Source organism: Psammomys obesus, unplaced genomic scaffold (assembly GCF_907164565.1).
Source record: "Psammomys obesus unplaced genomic scaffold, mPsaObe1.curated_primary_1811, whole genome shotgun sequence".
Lineage (NCBI taxonomy): Eukaryota > Metazoa > Chordata > Mammalia > Rodentia > Muridae > Psammomys > Psammomys obesus.
The window spans coordinates 49,945,169-49,963,542 of NW_026585644.1; the positions used below are offsets into that span (position 1 = coordinate 49,945,169).

At 45.9% G+C, this 18,374-nt stretch overlaps 1 protein-coding gene across 2 annotated transcripts in view; it reads left to right on the forward strand.

The window, feature by feature from the left end:
• The window catches only part of Prkce (protein kinase C epsilon), a 484,873-nt gene that overhangs the window by 437,691 nt on the left and 28,808 nt on the right, over nt 1-18,374 (forward strand). For both annotated transcript variants that reach the window (XM_055619233.1, XM_055619239.1), the window contains exons 12-13: nt 10,692-10,830; nt 17,579-17,767. In XM_055619233.1, coding sequence (XP_055475208.1) covers nt 10,692-10,830; nt 17,579-17,767 — 328 coding nt within the window. The remainder of the gene's footprint in view (nt 1-10,691; nt 10,831-17,578; nt 17,768-18,374) is intronic.

Consider the following 18,374-nt stretch of genomic DNA (forward strand, 5'->3'; position numbering starts at 1 on the left):
CACACACACACACACACACACACACACACACACACACACACACACACCCCTGCTGGAGATCCCTACACAGTGGGCCCTCCCAAAGCTGACCCTGGGCTGAGAAGTTTGCTCTGTTAATCCTGGCTCCTGCAGCCTCACTCCCAAGACTACCTCACCACACTTTCACTGTCTTCCCAGCACAGGCAGAGACAAAAAGACCCCGGGGCCTTGCTGAGGTTTTTCTCACTGGATTAGATGGAAAAATCCACCCCCTCACCTTGGTGACTTATGCAAAATAAACTGTAATAAATACTTGATTTCAAAAATAGAGTCGCAGCTGGCGTGGTAGCACATACCTTTAATCCTAGCACTCAGGGAGACAGAGGCAGGTAGATCACTGTGAGTTCAAGGCCAGCCTGGACAGCCAAGGCTACACAGAGAAACCCTGTCTCAAGCCTCCCTCTCCCCCACCCCCTAAAATAAGAGTTGCTATGGAATCAGTGCCTTACCCTAGCTGGGGATATCTGTTGTCAATTTTGATTGTTTAAAGACCCCTGGGAAGGAGCTTTCCACACCATCCCATCCTTCAGTCACGGCAATCAACACATAAGGTAATGAATTCACAAAGATCCGTTTGGGCTATTCTCCCTCCCAGCTAAGAAAGAGCAGAATTAGGATTCGTACCCAGAACCACCTCACTTTATACTTAATCATCAGAAACAGAGAGTTCGGGGCCTACTCAGCCTCTCACCTCACTGCATAGAGAACTAATAACTCCTATTCATAAGGTATCACACAGGTATTGGGTACTCATATAGCTATATCTTGGGGTACTTCAAATCAGTCAAAATGTTACTGGCACTCTCTACAGTTGGTTCTTGTCATATTCAAATCATTTACCTTAAGTGGTAATTCACAGGTAGAGAACACACCTCACCTGCAAAAGGTGCCACTCCTAGCATCGCAGAAGAGAAAGAATCAAAACAAAACACAAAACCAACATATGGGGCTGGAGAGATGGCAAAATGACTCAGAGCACATACCGCTCTTGCAGAAGACCTGAGCTGAGTTCCCAGTACTCACATCTGGTGACTCAAGCCAACTGTGACTCCCACTCTGAGGGATCCAATGCCTTTTCATGGCTCTTCAGGCACTACGCTCACATGCTGGAGCCTACACACAGTTAACATGCATTTATACACAAAAATCTTCTCTCCTCTCTCTCTCTCTCTCTCTCTCTCTCTCTCTCTCTCTCTCTGTTTCTGAGACGGGATTTCTCTGTGTAACCCTGGCTGTCCTGAAACTCACTCTGTAGACCAGGGTGACCTCGAACTCAGAGATCTGCCTGCCTCTGCCTCCTCCCGAGTGCTGGGATTAAAGACGTGCTGTAGCCTAGTTAACAAAGTCAAAATCTTTTAAAACATCTTTAAAGCATACTTTTTTTTTTTTTTTTGAGACAGTCTCACTATGAAGCCCTGGCTGGCTTGGAATTCACTATGTAGCCCAGGCTAGCCACAAACACAGAGATCTGCCTGCTTCTGGCTCCCAAGCACTGGGGACACAGGCATGCACCACCACGCCTGGCTGGAGCATACTTTGCTAAAGGCACAATTTGCCCTGGTTTCACGCCATCACCAAGACAGATGGCTGACGCTAAGAGATACATGCCCTAACTTTCAGTGGTATAGCAGTGTCTCTCTACCTTACAGCAAGCTTATTTTAGGAGCCCCTCCCCACATTCCCACCTTAATAAAGCAGCAAGTGTAGCTCTTGAAGTCAAGCTCCTCTCCTCCCCTAAATTAACTGCTAGACTTTATTTTGCTCCCCTCAGATGGGCTCTATAAGGGTTTTTAAATACATGTTTTGGGAATTTCCTTTCTTGACATCCTTTGGTTTTCTGGAAGAGGTCTGTGTTCCTACCCCAGGGGAGCTTTAGTTATATCATCCTGCCTCTAAATCAGTCTGTCCCTGCCAGTGGCTGTGACCTCTTAGGCCCCGTGGCACCCTTCTTGCCACAGTTCTCTTTTCCTAGTCCAAGAGAATTTGGCTTTAAGTGACACACGGAGAATCCATCTCATCCTCCATTCTCTGCAAGGTGATCGCAGTGGACATCCATGAGGCTTTAAGCAAGTTTACTCCTTCTGACCCTCAATTTCCCCATCTATTTTCAAAGGTGGGTTTGATGAGGCCAAATATTACCAGGGTCAGTACAGCCAGGGTTCCTGTCTCGAAGTAATAAAACTGATACTCTGGGCCAATCTACACTTTCCCTTGTTTGACTTAATGATCTGAGTCAGGCCATCTCAGAGCCGTGACTTATCATAATCAGTGTGACTTTCATTAGAGTGATGGTTTCAGCTGTAGGCCCTACAAGACACATCTGGCATGGATGGAGACATGTTTGACTATGCTGTGTAGAGGAAATTAGTAATAACATGGAAGCTAGGACTAGAGATAGCACTCAACATTCTGTAGTTCCTAGTGCAGCCAGCACAATAGAGATGACCCTCCCCGAAGGCCAGGGCTGAGAAATCCTGGACCAGATTTTGGAGGGAGGGCCTGCGCTTACCCTATTAACCACAGTCCCCCGCCCCCCAAGCAACCAGAGAAAGGAGTGTGGCTCTTGGGACGTTCTCACAGATCCTCAGTCTACTGTAGAGAAAAGTAAGGCAGCTTGGAGGGCAGGGATTTTGTCTGAGGGACACTTCTGGAATGACTCTGTCCCTAGAATCAAATGCCCTTCAGTGTTCAGGACCAACAGTATTTGTTTTAATTTATGAATAAGTATGAATCGTGTGTTCAGGTGCCCAAAGGGGCAGAAGTGGAAATTGGGTCCCCTGGAGTTTGAAGGAGTTGCAGGCATTTGGGAGCTGTCTGATGTGAGTGCTGGTGTCTAAATTTGGGTCCTTCAGAAGAACAAGCACTCTTGACTACTGAGCCAACTTTCCAGCCCGAGGGTCACCCAGATTATTTAGTGTTATTCCTCACACTCTAGTTCATATATAGAGTCAGACAAGAGAGATGAAGTCAAAACAAATGCTGAAAAGGAAGAGGTGATTCGAAAAGTCCAGAGGAATCCATGGCAAAACTTAACAAAAACTAAAAGAATTCAATATAATGGCAGGATGCAACAGAAAGATGCAGTAGAAGGTGCAATGGAAAGAATTGCCTCATCTGTGGAAAGACTGAAACTATAAAACAATAGCTTGCATTCTTTAGAAGTAAGTTCAGGTACAGTTAGCACGGCAACACGGCTCAGCAGTCCTTTCGGTCAGACCCAGGCTTCTGGCTTTGTCATTTGTGAGTCATCCAGCCATTCCTTGGGCTTCATCATTGTCTTTATGGTTAAAAGTGGCAGCTAGTGCCTGATAGCCATGTGCAAGACCGGAGAGAGGAAGGAGAGAGGAACAGTTCTGCACAGGTGACTGGCTAGAACTTAGTCTTAGGCACACCCAGTTCCAAGGGAGGCTTTGAATTCTAGTTAACAGGTGTGTAGCTTATAAACCACATATACATACAGACACAGACACAAACAACCTCACTGTTCTCTTCCTAAGGAAACAGGGTTCACTGGGACAATCAGCGACCTGCCACAAAATGTAGCAAGAAAGGCTCAAGATCTGTTTGAGAGAATCACTAAAACTCTCCCAAAGGGCACAGATAAGACTTAAACAAATGGAAAGACAAATATATTGACCAAGAAGGTTCAACATCACAAAACATCAATTCTTCCCAAGTTAATTTATAACTTTAAACATGTTCCCAATAAAAACAGAAGCAGGATATATATATGTATACACAGAAAGAGAGAGAGAGAGAGAGAATTCTAAGGTTCATATGGAAAAATAAACAAAAATCTAAGAGCTAAGAAATTTTGAAAATAGAGACCAACCACACCAAGTATTAAATATCCTATAAATTACAATAATTTAAAAGTGTGCTGTAGAAAGGTGTTACTGGGCAAAGAGTGCAGCAAAAACTCCATTTGCATATGAAAATTTGCCATTCAGTAAGGGAAAGATAAAGTTTTTTTCCTTTGTTTAATTTTAACTTTTAATATTAATTACAGTTTATTAACTCTGTATCCCAGCTGTAGCCCCCACCCTCGTCCCCTCCCAATCCTGCTCTCCCTCCCTCATCTCCTCCCATGCCCCTCTCCAAGTCCACTGATAGGGATGGTCTTCCATCTGACCCTAGCCTATCAGGTCTCATCAGGACTGGCTGCACTGTCTTCCTCTGTGGGCTGGTAAGGTTGCACCCCCCTCAGGGGGAGGTGATCAAAGAGCAGGCCACTGAGTTCATGTCAGAGACAGTCCCAGTTCCCCTTCCTTGGGAACCCGCTTGGACACTGAGCTGCCATGGGCTACATCTGTGCAGGGGTTCTAGGTTATCTCCATGCATGGTCCTTGGTTGGAGTATCAGTCTCAGAAAAGAGCCCAGATTTCTTGATTCTGTTGCTCTCCTTGTGGAGCTCCAGTCCCCTCCAGGTCTATCTCTCCCTTCTTTCATAAGATTCCCTGCACAACTATACCACTCCTAGAAATATATCCAAAATATGCTCAAGTACACAACAAGGACGTTTACCACCCATGTTCATAGCAGCTTTATTCGTAATAGCCAGAACCTGGACACAACCCAGATGATCCTCAACGGAGGAATGGATACAGAAATTGTGGTACATTTACACAATGGAATACTACTCAGCTATTAAAAACAAGGAAATCATGAAATGTGCAGGCAAATGGTGGGATCTAGAGAAGATCATCCTGAGTGAGGTATCCCAGAAGCAGAAAGACACACATGGTATACACTCACTTACAAGTGGACATTAGACATATAATATAGGATGAACATACTGAAATCTGTTCACCTAAAGAACTAAGCAAGAAGGAGGACCCTGGGTAAGATGATCAATCCTCATTCAGAAAGGCAAATGGGATGGACATCAAAAGAGGGAGAAAACAGGGAACAGGACAGAAGCCTACCACAGAGGGCCTCTGAAAGGCTCAACCCTGCAGGGTATCAAAGCACAGGCTGAGGCTCATAGCCAAACTTTGGGAAATATAAATATTAAACATCAAGATTGCTTCCAGATTTCTAGAAACAAGGAGAGTTGGAGGTGAATGTTAAACTTTTATCAGAATAAAGACAAAAATTTATGTTTATAAAGTCAAAGTGAAATAAGTAGGAGAAACATTGGTAGAATGCATATATTACTTGAAAAGGAAAAAAAAAAATTCAATTTAAGACATGGAATCCAAAACCCATAAAACTAAATATCCACTCAATTATGTAAAAATAAATGACATTAGTAAAACCTCCATGAGCCACACCCAAACTCAGAGATTAATCTGAGGGAAGTGTTTGCAGGTTTTATCCCACACCAAGTCCGGGTCCTGACGGGAAAGAGCTTCTGAGAACCAGTAACAAATCCCACAGTGAAAAGAAGGCATGTGAACATGCGCACGTGTGCACACACAAACACATATGTACACACTCGAACATCTATGTACCCACATACACACATATGTACATAAGCACGCACACATGCTCATACACACACACACACACACACACACACACACACACCCCTATAGCTTTCTCTTAAACATATGAAAGCAAATGCTTCAACTTGTACAGAAATGTACGAATGTACTGGGATACTGTTTAAGCCTGGCATGAATCTGAAACTTGTCAGTGTAGTGCAATGGTAAGAATGGAGAGAGGCAGCACTGCTATCTGTAGCCAGTGTAAGGTTAGGCATTTTACATCTAAGGAGGGCAGCTTGGTGACATCAACCAAAACCCACATCCGTGCTTCAGATTCAAAAACATCTATGAAATGCACGCAGTTCCTTGACATACATGTAAAGTATCACAGGTCTGAGGTTGTCGACTGTAACAGTACTAGCACAATGTTAAGGGTGTCTTAAATGTCCCTTGATACAAATGCTAGAGCAACGTGCTGAACAAAGAAGCTTTCTCATGGGTTCATGGGAAAGATCTCTAACACATGCCACGTCAAAAGATACTCTATGGGAAAGTACCCCTTTCGATAAACGTGGGGGAGGAGAACATGTATTCACACTTTCCTATGTATAAAGCATGACCAACATAGGAAATGGACACAAAATAATTGCCTGTCAGGAAAGAAAAGACATCTGAGGAATCCATGCCAAAGAGGGCATTATTTCATTTGCCCTAGCATGCTTCAGGTTTCCCTTCCTTCCTTCCTTCTTTCCTTCCTTCCTTCCTTCCTTTCTTAACATGTGAATATATGATTTTCTAAAAAAGAAAACATGAATGAAATTAGCAATAAATCGAGAAAGTAAAGGTAATCACATTGGTCTATAGGGAAAGGAGGGGCCACTAAATGTTTTATGTTGAAACCTTGACCTTAGTCCTTTAAAAATAAAGTCGTCGCAGACTATGGATGGGCTCTTGTGTTTGAAAGAGAAGATGGGGTTGGTACCTGGGCATGTGTCTCTCTGCAAAGCTGTCAAGTTCGCTAAGCACTTGCTCATGTTAGGATGGGTACTGAGTATCTGGGAGTTCTCTGGGAGGAAAGACTCTCCCCTGTGTCTCCAACCCCTCCCCTGCCCTGTAGCTGGACCTCCAAGAAGGCAAAGCTGGGCATCATTCCTCCCAACCCTTCCCCTTTTAGAGAGGCCTACAGACTCCTGTTGGGCCAGCAGCAGAAAAACTCCTGGGCAGGACTGGGGATATGGAAAGCCAGGGGCCTGAGAGAGCCATGGATGGAGAGGAGAAGGGAAAAAACCAGGGGGGCCGCACTGTCCTCCATTGCTTCCTTCCAGCAACCCCCCTTCCCTCTTCCTCATAGGGAAGGATGTCTCCTCTGCCCTTAGTAGACATGGCCTGACTTCCCTGAGGATCCTATCACTAAAGCTACCCCCAGCCCCTGCCACCCTTACTGCTTCCCCTGACAACTCTGTACCAGACAAGCTTGCCCTACACTTTGTGAGAAGAATGACTATCTCCGGAGGAATGATATTCTCATAGCAGTCAGACTGGCTCCCAGGAACTGTCCAAACCTTCTGTCCCAAAAGAAAGAACTAGAAGTCACTCATTCATCCTGTGTTTGGTTTTGTGTTCAAACTTAAGAGTTTTCAAAGATTCATATATCAGAGTGGAAATGGGAGGAAATAGATGGGGGTAAGATTTCATACATCAGTGGCTACAGGGTGGGAAAGAGTATTTTGGTGAGGGCCAACCCAGGTCATAGCCAAGGGTGCCCATAGGACTTGCTCATATCTGACAACCACTGGGTCAACTTCTTCCCGAGGGTGAAGACAGGCAGGAAGCAAAGAGGCCAGGGAGGAGTGGACTAGAGAAAACAGCAAGATCCGGAAGAAATGAGGTGCTGTCTCTAATTAGCCAGAAGCCCATGAGAGAGGGGTGGTGTCTGGTGGGCGCCTAGAGGACTCTACCTGACAGCCTGAGTCAGGCCAAAGACTGGAATTTTTAGATTCTCTTCCACTTGTAACATACTGCTATACCCACAGACAGTGCCTTGTTCAACTCACCTCAGAGAAGCTTCTTCTTGCAGATAAATTAACACAAAGGCCAGGTGCAGTGACACACGCCTTTAATCCCAGCACTCAGGAGGCAGAGGCAGGAAGATCTCGGAGGTCCAGGCTAGCCTGGTCTTCAGAGGTAGTTCCAGGGCAGCCACGGCTACATAGAAAAATGCTGTCTCCAAAAACCAAAAGAAAAAGAGAGAGAGAGAGAGAAGAAGAAGAGGAAGAAGAAGAAGAAGAAGAAGAGGAGGAGGAGGAGGAGGAGGAGGAGGAGGAGGAGGAGGAGGAGGAGGAGGAGAAGAAGAAGAAGAAGAAGAAGAAGAAGAAGAAGAAGAAGAAGAAGAAGAAGAAGAAGAAGAAGAAGAAGAAGAAGAAGAAGAAGAAGAAGAAGAAACACAAAGGCTCACTACTGGAAAATATACAGATATGCAGAGAGTGAGAGATGTTGGAGCACTCAGTCATAAATGAAATGTCATCCTTAGCCCCCTCCCCTCATGGCTCAGGGATCTATGTGGGAAAGAAGGCAGAAAGATATTCAGAGTTAGAAGCTCTGGGTGTCCCCAGACACAACAGGATGGATGCGTACGTGAGCTCACAGAGACTGTAGCATCACACACAAGATCTGCACAGGCCCAGTGCTGACAGCATAGACACGGGGTCCCAACCCTAAGCAAGATGTTATCTGCAATTGATACCCACTGGCAAAGGGAAAATCAGCTTTCTCTGGAGTGTCACTGAGTGTATTAACTATTCTCCAGGGCAGGTCCCATGCCGAGAACTAGTTAGCCAAAGTTAAAGGATTTTAATGGTGTTTTGTGGGGTTTCTGTTTCGTTTTGCTTTGATGGGCCATTTTTTGTTTGTTTGTCTTCTGGGGCTTTTGCTTGCTTGTTTTGGTTCTCCTGTGTTTGGTTTTAAGAGGCAGTCAGTTTGGGTGAGTAGGGAGGTAGAAGTGGTTGGGGGAGGGAAATATGATCAAAATATATTGTATAAAAATTAATTAAAAGAATTATAAAAACCCCCCAAAGGAATTATAAGTCCCTTCTATGGTATCCTAAAGACGAGCAGGCCCTGGGGGCGTTTTATCTAGTGAAGATGGTGGCTAGCCCTGGAAGGGTTGGAAGGCAAAGAACAGCACAGTACAGCACAGGGCTAAGTCAGCAGCTTTTGGAGTAGGAGACCCTGGCCACCTAAAAAGAAGTCACTTACCACTGGGCTTGGCGGAAATCCAAGAAATCCAAGCCAGAGGCAGGTGGATCACTGTGAGTTTGAGGCCAGTCTTGTCTACAAAGTGAGTCCAGGACAGCCAAGGCTGCACAGAGAAACCCTGTCTCAAGCAAAACAAAGAAAAAAAATGTCAAGAACAAGTCACTTATCTCCTCCCTCGATGGTTTCTTATTTCTACAAGGGTAACCTTAGCCATAAGGCATGCTCTTCTGAACTCATGTTCCAAGCAAGAATGCTGGCTTTGGTAATCCAGGGGTGAGCGAGTAAACAGTATCAAACAGAAACATTTCACTGGTTTTAAAGCCCTCGCTCTTGGGATCTTTGTGACTGTCATCTGGACCTTGTAAAGGCAACTCTGGGTCCTACATGGAGGCATGTTTGTCTCAGCCAGTCCCATATGCCCAGCTTCCCAGTAACAAAACTTCTGCAAGAAGTCAGACTTTGCATATCCCTCCAACTCAGGTGTTTCATAAAGGAAGTGAACAGAATGAGGGGAAGACTTTCACCTTTCACACACTTCATTCCTTTAGTCCTTCAAACAAGCATACAAACATAGTGTGTGATCCTGATCTGACAGATAGGGGACCAGCCCAGTGAGGTGACTTACAGCAGAGTGATGAAGCCCTGGCAGTCTGGATCCCAGCCCAACATTCATCCTGCTTTCCCACCCCAGCTAGAGCTGAGCCTTGCCCTCACGCAGTGCCAGGGCTGGGGTCAGGAGCTAGGCCTGGTGGCCCAGCTGGTTGGGCTCACTGCTCCTTCTGTCATTCTGGAGCATTTGCTGAGAGCAGCACTTTGCTATGTGTGCTCTTCTTTCTCCGGGAATCTCAGCTGTAAGCAGAAACAGGGTCACAGATGCAACAAGGGCAGGTCCATAAGTACTTCCTGCTCCACCTCCCCTCCAGTCTGGGCCCCATGGAATGCCTGGAGCTCAAGTTTGGATGCCAGGAGGGGCCTGAGCATGGCCTTTCCTGACCTCTGCTTGTAGGGCAAGAGGCCTTTTTTGTCAGGCTCACCTTAATAGCCCAGATAGCTGCTGAGGGAGGCACAGGGTGGTAGCCTTCAACCAAATAGTCTAGATTCATCTACAGGGCCAGGCCTGGAATTTGCAGGGCTCTGGAGGGGAGGATCTTATCTAGAACCCTGGTTTTTAGAAAAGAAGTCTTAGAACCCTGTAGTATTAAAATGGACCACAAAGGAACCACCTTGGTTGAGGCAGCCAGGACTCCCACCTCTCCTATACAGAAACATCCGGATCTAGATTATCTCCCTGGCCCAGGAGATTAACCTTTCCAAGGCACCACGCTCCTGCAGGCAGGGATCGGTCCCCATCAGCATGGATTTCAGATCCCTCTTCATGGCATCCCAGGCTCTTTGAGGTTGACTCTAACACATCTGTCATATCTCACTACTCTCAGGCCCATGTCCTCTGGTCTGCTTATCTTTGCCTCTGCCTCCTTTCTCCTTGGATTCCTGTCTTCACAGTCTGTCCAAACATTACCTTCCATCCAACCCTGAGGCCCACTGCTGCTTGCTTATTTTTACTGCTCACACCAGCCAGCCATTATCTTGCCCTCTGAAATCCAGCAGCTCAAATTATTGTGGTTTCCTCTGACCAGGTGATGTTGTATATGTCAGCCTGAATCCTCCAAGCTCGTTAACTTGTGAAGAATGGGGCCAAGGGGAGCAGGGTCTAAACGCCAAGAGTTCTAACCTCAATACAGTCCCGAGGCTGTGGAGGATTCTGTCTTTTGCTGGGGGTGCTGTAAGTATTGTTGAGATTTGACTAGCTGGGAGAAGACCCTAGAATGAGGTTAACTTGCAGCAAGTCAAAACCTCCTCCAAGACTCCCTTGACTGGAGATTTCCCCAGGGCATGTGCATCTCTCTAGACCAAGGAAACCCTGCTGCGCCTGTGAACCTAACCATGTGGCCTTGACCTGTGTCGCAGGGATTTGAAACTGGATAACATCCTTCTAGATGCAGAAGGTCACTGTAAGCTGGCTGACTTTGGCATGTGCAAGGAAGGGATTCTGAACGGCGTGACCACTACCACCTTCTGTGGGACTCCAGACTACATAGCTCCAGAGGTAAGTCCTGTGTCAGAGAGTATCAGGGAGGAGGCACAACCCACTACCATACATATGGGGGTCATCGAAGGGTGCTAGGTGAAGGCTCTGTGAAAGCAGGATGAATTCTGGGAATAAGAGACAGGAAGGGAAATGGTTTGGTGATTTTTCTGTAAGGATGTGGTGGTAGTGAAGACAGGATAGGTGAACTGAGAGTCCCCATGCTTAGATGGGCCCATGCTCAGTGTCATGCCTCCATCCTAGTCCAGAAACAACGTCAGAGCCAGTACTAAGACAAAATGGTTGATGTGCGCGCGTGTTCCCCTCTCACTGATCCTAATGGTGAAATTCCACTGAAGAGGCAGCAAATGGCTTCCCTGGGTATAACATTCACAGCCAAGCTAGGAATGCTTTGACATTTCCCCTGAAGTAGTAAGTCTACACAGTAGGCACGTGCATGGAGCAAGAGGACCGTGTAAGCAAAGGTCAGAGGTGTCCACTGTGAGCCTCACCAGGAGGGTCCCTGTGTGTAGGTTGAGGGAATAGTGTGCACACCATGAGGGGAACATTCAGCTTGTATCCTTTCAGAGCAGTCGGACCCAAACCGAGAGATCCTCAGCATGAATGCTTAGCCATCTAGCCACACAGCCCCATAGATGCCTGATTAAATTTATTCCATGGTTTTGAGACATAAGACAGGAGAGAGGTACCAATCCCATTAAGCTTTGCCTGTGTAGAGAAGCTTCCTTCTGTAGGACATTGTTTGAGCACCTGCCAGGCAAAGCTACGTGGAGATAGAGTTGACGGAGGCTCTGGTTGCTCCTCTAAAGGAGCTTTTGGTCTAGACAGAGTGACACATGAATAAACAGAACAAAGGTCTCTGAAACCTCAAGGTATGGGAAGGTTTCTTGGGAGCACCTGAAATTGAGAAATTGAATTGCAAAGAATATATTTTAGGTTTCCTTTAACTATAGGGATGAGAAAAGCAGTGTTTAAAACAAAGAAGATCAGAGTGGGAGCCACATAGAAAAGGAAGGCCATTATCTCTAGACTTCAAATCCTCTCAAGGCAGGGTCTGTGTTTCTTTTATATATATATATATATATTACGATTTTTTTTCGCTTTGTATCCCAGCTGTAGCCCCACCTTTATCCCCTCCCAATCCCGCTCTCCCTCCCTCATCCCCTCATCTCCCCCCATGTCCCTTCCCCAGTCCATTGATCATAGAGGACTTTCTCCCCTTCCATCTGATCCTAGCCTATCAGGTCTCATCAGGACTGTCTTTCATAGTCTTCCTCTGTGGCCTGGTAAGGCTGCTCCCCCTCAGGAGGAGGTGATCAAAGAGCCAGCCACTGAGTACATGTCAGAGACAGTCCCTGTTCCCCTTACTAGGGAGCCCATTTGGAGACAGAGCTGCCATGTGCTACCTCTGTGCAGGAGGTCTAGATTATCTCCATGAATGGTCCTTGGTTGCAGTATCAGTCTCAGAAAAGACCCCTAGGTCCAGATTTTTTAGTTCTGTGAAAGGGTCTGTGTTTCTAATCTGGATACTCTCAGGAACCAGCAGACAGGTTCTAAATAATGGTCGAATAAATGAATGAGACATTTCAATATAAGCAAAAGCCAAAGGATGAAAACACCTTGGCCATTTTTAGGAGATGTAAATAGCATAACTAGAGCTAGCAGGAGGGCTCAACAAGTACAAGCACTTGTAGCATAGGCCTGACAGCCTGAGTTCAATCCCTAGAATACACTTAAAGATAGACTAGGAAAATCAACTACTAAAAGTTGTCCTCTGACCTCCTCCACATATATACCATTACGTGTGACCTCTATACAAATACACACACACACACACACACACACACACACACACACACACACACACCACTCTAATCGATAAAATAAAAACAAAACAAAAAACAAATCAAGAAAATAAACAAAACTTGTTAAAAGGTTTATTAGCACTTGTAATGATGAAAACAATAAGGATAAAGGAGCCAGGAATATGACCTCAATCCCATAAGATCTATGGACTTACTAAGTGTTTCTTTAGAGAATAGTCTTCATCATGTCCATCCCAGAAGAAGGCAGGCCACCACAGGCTGAGCAGGGCTGTTACAGTGCACACCTAACAACTATGTAAACCAAACGTGGTGGTGCAAGACTTGTAATCCCAGTACTCAGGAGGTGGAAGCATGAGACTCAGAAGTTCAAAGTCATCCTCAGCTGCATAGTGACCCTGAGGCTACCCTGAGCTTCCTGAGACCCCGGGTCACAAAATATTTGAAATATCCTGATCTCAGTGAACTTGAACTGAACAGCTGGAGGATGTAATTGTTTATGTTGCATATTTATTTCTTGGTCCTGGGAGTCACATTGTTAGATTCTGTTTCCCTGTATATGTCTCCTGGAGTTAGTGCTGCTTTTCCAGAACATTCTATAGTCTCCCATTCACTTGAGCTAATTGTGGATATAGAACATCTGTTGGCTCACTCTTGTATGTGGGTCATGGTAGCAGCTTTAATGGCTTCCATTTGGAATCTTAGTCTATGTCTTTGATTGGAAAATCTTATACTTCCTCTTTAAGATACTCACATAAAAATGTTTTAAGTACACAGGGAAGGATTCACCCTGTGTTTTTTATGTAGCCACTTACACTTTGATTACACTATAACACATCCAATGAATGTCTGGTGAGGTCTTTAAGAAAAGGGGTCATTGTCTTTGTTTCCGTGCGCTGATATTTAACGTCTAGTTTCAATTTATTCTCAATGCAATATGAATTGATAAAGTTTCTGCAAAAACAAAACAACAACAAAAAGACAGAGTAAAGGACAGGCCTCCAACAGTCTGTCCCCAGATGAGACAACAGGAGAGGGGCCAGGGAGAGCTTCTGAGTGTGGGCCCAGCAGCTGGTACTCTGCAGAGCTTTGATCTTCTAAAAGCAGTGATTTCAGCCTTAGCAAAAGTACCAGCAAGTCAATCTGCAAGCAGAAAGAAATGACAGGGGGGAACTCTCCCCTAGAACTTACTTTCTCATCTTCACACTCACTCTTTACTGTAAGAGTCTTTCATTTCTGTCCCTCTGTGAGCCAGTGCCATAGAGGTAGAAGGACTGACAATAGTTAAGAGCCCCCCACCCCTTGCTGCCCCAAACATGCCTTTTACAATGAAGGAGAAGCCAGTTGTCTGTCTCCGTGTAAAATAGTACACTAGCCAGACTCTTGGGTGTGCTTCACACAAGGCTCCATAACTCTTCCTGCCCTCACTATCCTTTGTGCCCACTGTACAGTATTGCTACAACACTAAATAGCAAATAAATACTGGCCTTATGGTATGCAAATGGTAGCTGATAAAGAAAGGTATGGCTGGCTGCCTTGACAAGGCCTTAGCTTCTTGAGACCTTGTGTCACAAAATATTTAAGATATTCCTATCTAGTGAACTTTAACTGGACAGCTGGAGAATGTAATTGTTTTACATTGCATTTTTCTTTCTTGGTCCTGGGAGTTAACATTGTTAGATATAGCTCCTATATAGTTAGTTTCTATATACAGTGTCTATATAATTAGATCTGTAAAGACATATCTGTATACATAGTGGGAAGGCGAGAAGAAGTTACTCCCCTTGAGCACTTATCACAGTGCACAGCTCATAACAAGGACTGGCCAAGGGTAGCTCCCTCCCTTGGTCTCTTCACTGTTGGGTTATATCATGGGGTTTGAGAAACAGTCCCCAGAGCTGAGTCCAGACCTGCCCAGAATGTCCCTGTGTACCTTTGATAAAGTCGGGAAGTGTTTTGGAGCCTTGGGTTCCTGTCTTTCCCGTGGGAATCCTAATGCCTGCCCTGCCCGCCTCAGCAGGCTGCTTTTAGGCTCTAATGGGATTAAAGGTGGGAGTGCTTCAGAAGGCATACCCTTTTATTCCAGTAGGAGAGGCTAGCCCTGAAACCAGAGCCACCTTCTGAGGGATCAGCTCTGCCAAGCTGTCTCTCCCCACCTTGCACCCCTGGCTGACCCCCTGGCACCTTTCCCCTTATTTCTCCACACCTGGCCCTGCTACACAAGAAATGGCTATCAGTTCTGGGCCACACCTGGTTCCATCAGGGCCTGTGCCCGTTCTTCTCACCCCAACCCTTGACCCTCTCGAGGGGCTGGCTTCTATCCCAGCTACCCTCCCAGGGCATACAGAGCTTTACCTCCTTACCAGATTTATTGCTGGCAAGGTAATCATGCCAAAGATAATTAGGGCTGAGCCTAAAAGGAATTATACAGAAGATTCCACCAAAAACATGGCTCAAAGAGAACCTGGGAAGGCTGAATAAGGCCACCCTGCCATTTCCACGGCTTCACCCAGTCCCAGCGTAGACAAATCCAGAGATGCAGCTGCCAGCCACGCACCCAGACCTGCCTAAAGAGGCCACCGTGTCGGCTAAGAGCGCAGGAGCTGCAGAGTTAACGGGGTGCACTGAGTGAGACCCACAGGGGAAGGGGGTGAAGGAGGAGCTGTGTCTTGAGGGTACGGGTACAAATGGGCTGGCCACAGCAGCAGGCTCTGGAGAGTGGTAGGGAATGACTGTCTGGGACTTTCCAAATGCTCCAGGGAGAAAGCTGTGAAAAGTAACTAAAAATGCAGTACTGTAAGGGAAGTACACACAGACCTGGAAACAGGCAAGACCTTGGGATGTCAGAGGATAGGAGAATGTTAGAGAAATCCAGAAAGGCTTTCTGGAGGAGGTATGGCATAGACATGACCTTGAAGGACAGAAACAAATATGGCTTGGTAAGCCAGGCTGACTACTAGATTTCAGGAAGTTGAGGGAAGACCTAGCTTTCCCCGGGGAACCAGCCCATTGCAGCCTGTAGTTGTGAGTTTACAGATACCCTGAACTAACCACTGGGTGGAGAACCCCCAGATGCTAAGGAAACAGGTCATCAGTCAAAGGTACTGTAGAGGGAGCTGCATTTTCTCAGTCTTCTTCATCCGAAACTGAGGTGGTTCCTATACTATGTCTGTACTTGGTGTCATTAGATGCTGCTAAATCTTTCTGTTTGATCCCAAGTGGTTTGAGATTGCTCTAGAAAGGTATTTAGCATGTTCTGTGTGGGTTTATCGGAAGTTAATTCTGTGACTACTCATTTGGCCAAATAAGCAGTGTCTAGGAGGAAGGGACACTGTCAAAGATAAAAATCACAAAACAGTTATAGAATTGATTGAATTTTGGCTTCACCCATAGGGATAACATTCATTCACAAGGTTGGCCCAAGAGTATCATTTATTCTCCTGAAGTAATTGTCTTTTTGGAGGCTTAATGCCTCTGTTTACTCCCCTACGCCTAGTCCTGGAAGCTTCTAGCCTTTATATAATCTAATTTAGGCCTAGAATATTTTCAGCCTCTGAAATGTACTGCTGAATAAGCTTGCCCTTTCTAGTCCTCTCTGAACTCTGGCTGGCTGGTTCAACTCAGCTCTTCTGGATCAGATGCCTCTCCAACCTGACTGATTAAATCTGGCTTCTCTTAGTTTCTCACTGAACTGCTCTGCTTGGCCTCAAACTAACTATAGCAATCTGTTCTAATCTTGCGGCTCCTTCTCATTCTCTGGCTCATTGTCTTCACTTGTGTTTAGCTTTTTCTGTCTTCAACCTCTCTTTGTAAAACTGCTTCTGAATTCCAGGAACTGAACTGCTACAAACTCAAATCCACTGCATTGTCTCTCAAGCTACCTGAACAGCACTGACTAGAACTCAAGAGATCTGCATGCCTTTGTCTCCTGAGTGCTGGGATTAAAGGCATCGACCACCATACATGGAACTAAGCTTATCTTTACCTGAGACTTGCTCTATACCAGGCTAGCCTAGAGCTCAGAGATCTGCTTACCTCTGTCTCCTGGGATTAAAGGTCCTTGGATATGATCTCTAGCCATGTTCTGAATTAAAATTCCTCAACAAGAAAAGGATAGTCCCTGGGTTTATTCAATAAGAAGTTTATTGGTGAGACTCAGGGAACCAAGAAGATGGAGACATACATGTCTTTTAATGTCAAAGGCAAGAGCATAGTGGTCCTTTCTGGGTAAAACACACGGGCTGGGGGAGACATCCTTTCTGTGGTTTTTGTCCGTGGAGCACGGGGCTCAGGTAAGTTGAGTGTTGTTATCCCTTAAGGAATATTAACTTTCTGGTTCAAGCCAAGCATGGTGGTACGTACAGCACCTAGGAGGCTGAGGCAGGCAGACCTCTTTGAGTTCGAGGACACTCTGGATTACATAGTGAATTCTGGTCTTGGTAGGGCTACAAAGAAAGGCCCTAGCTCAAGGGAAAGGAGTGGGGTGGGGGTGGGGGTGAAAGGGGGCCTGCTCTTATTCCCATGTGGGCCATCAGCATGTCCCAGCTGCCTGTGACAGAACCTGAGCTTGCTGAGTCCCTCTCAGCATTTTGAAGTTCATACCTGGCTGCCCTAACTGGGAGTTTGATGTCAAAGAAAGTGGCCCTAAATGTAACTCAGGAGCTTCATCGGTCATTCAAACGAAGAAACAGTCATTTGTTCCCAGCAGAGTTTAGATGGTAGATGCGCACTGTGGAGAGAGGATAGTTGGCCTCCCACACTCAGTTTGCCCTGGAGATGTAGCATCCCCCTCCTGTAACACAGCTCCACTCTATGGTGGAGCAAGATGGACAGAAAGGCACAGACCTTCCCATGAGAGCTGGTGGCAGGGTTGGTGCTGGAGCAGGGCTCCTACTGATCCTTGGCAATACCTGTTTCCTGAACAGATCCTGCAGGAGCTGGAGTATGGCCCTTCAGTGGACTGGTGGGCCCTGGGGGTGCTGATGTATGAGATGATGGCTGGGCAGCCCCCCTTTGAAGCCGACAATGAAGACGACTTGTTTGAATCCATCCTTCACGATGACGTACTATACCCTGTCTGGCTCAGCAAGGAGGCCGTCAGCATCCTGAAAGCTGTGAGTCACTGTCTGTCACCTGTGGCTCTGCTCCCTGAAGGCGTTCTACCAGTCTCTTCCTCCACCCCCTTTGTGTGTGTGTGTGTGTATACATGTCTGTGTGTGTGTGTGTGTGTCTATGTGTCTGTGTATGTGTCTGTGTATGTCTGTGTATGTGTGTCTGTGTGTATCTTTGTGTGTGTGTATGTGTGTCTGTGTATGTCTGTGTATGTGTCTATGTATGTGTATGTATGTCTCTGTATGTATATGTGTGCTTGTGTATGTATCTGTGTCTGTGTATGTCGGTGTCTGTGTCTGAGTGTCTCTGTGTGTGTGTGTCTTGTGTCTGTGTCACTGTATATGTATCTATGTGTCTGAGTATTTGTGTGTGTGTCTGTGTATCTGTGTGTGTATTCTGTGTGTATGTATATGTGTCTGTGTGTATCTGTGTGTGTGTATGTCATGTGTCTGTGTGTGGGTCTCTGTGTCTAAGTATCCATCTGTGTCTGTGTGTGTCTGTGTCTTTGTGTGTGTGTCTGTGTATCTGTGTGTATGTGTATTTGTGTCTGTGTGTCTCTCTCTGTGTGTGTGTGTGTGTGTGTGTGTGTGTGTGTGTGTGTGTGTGTGT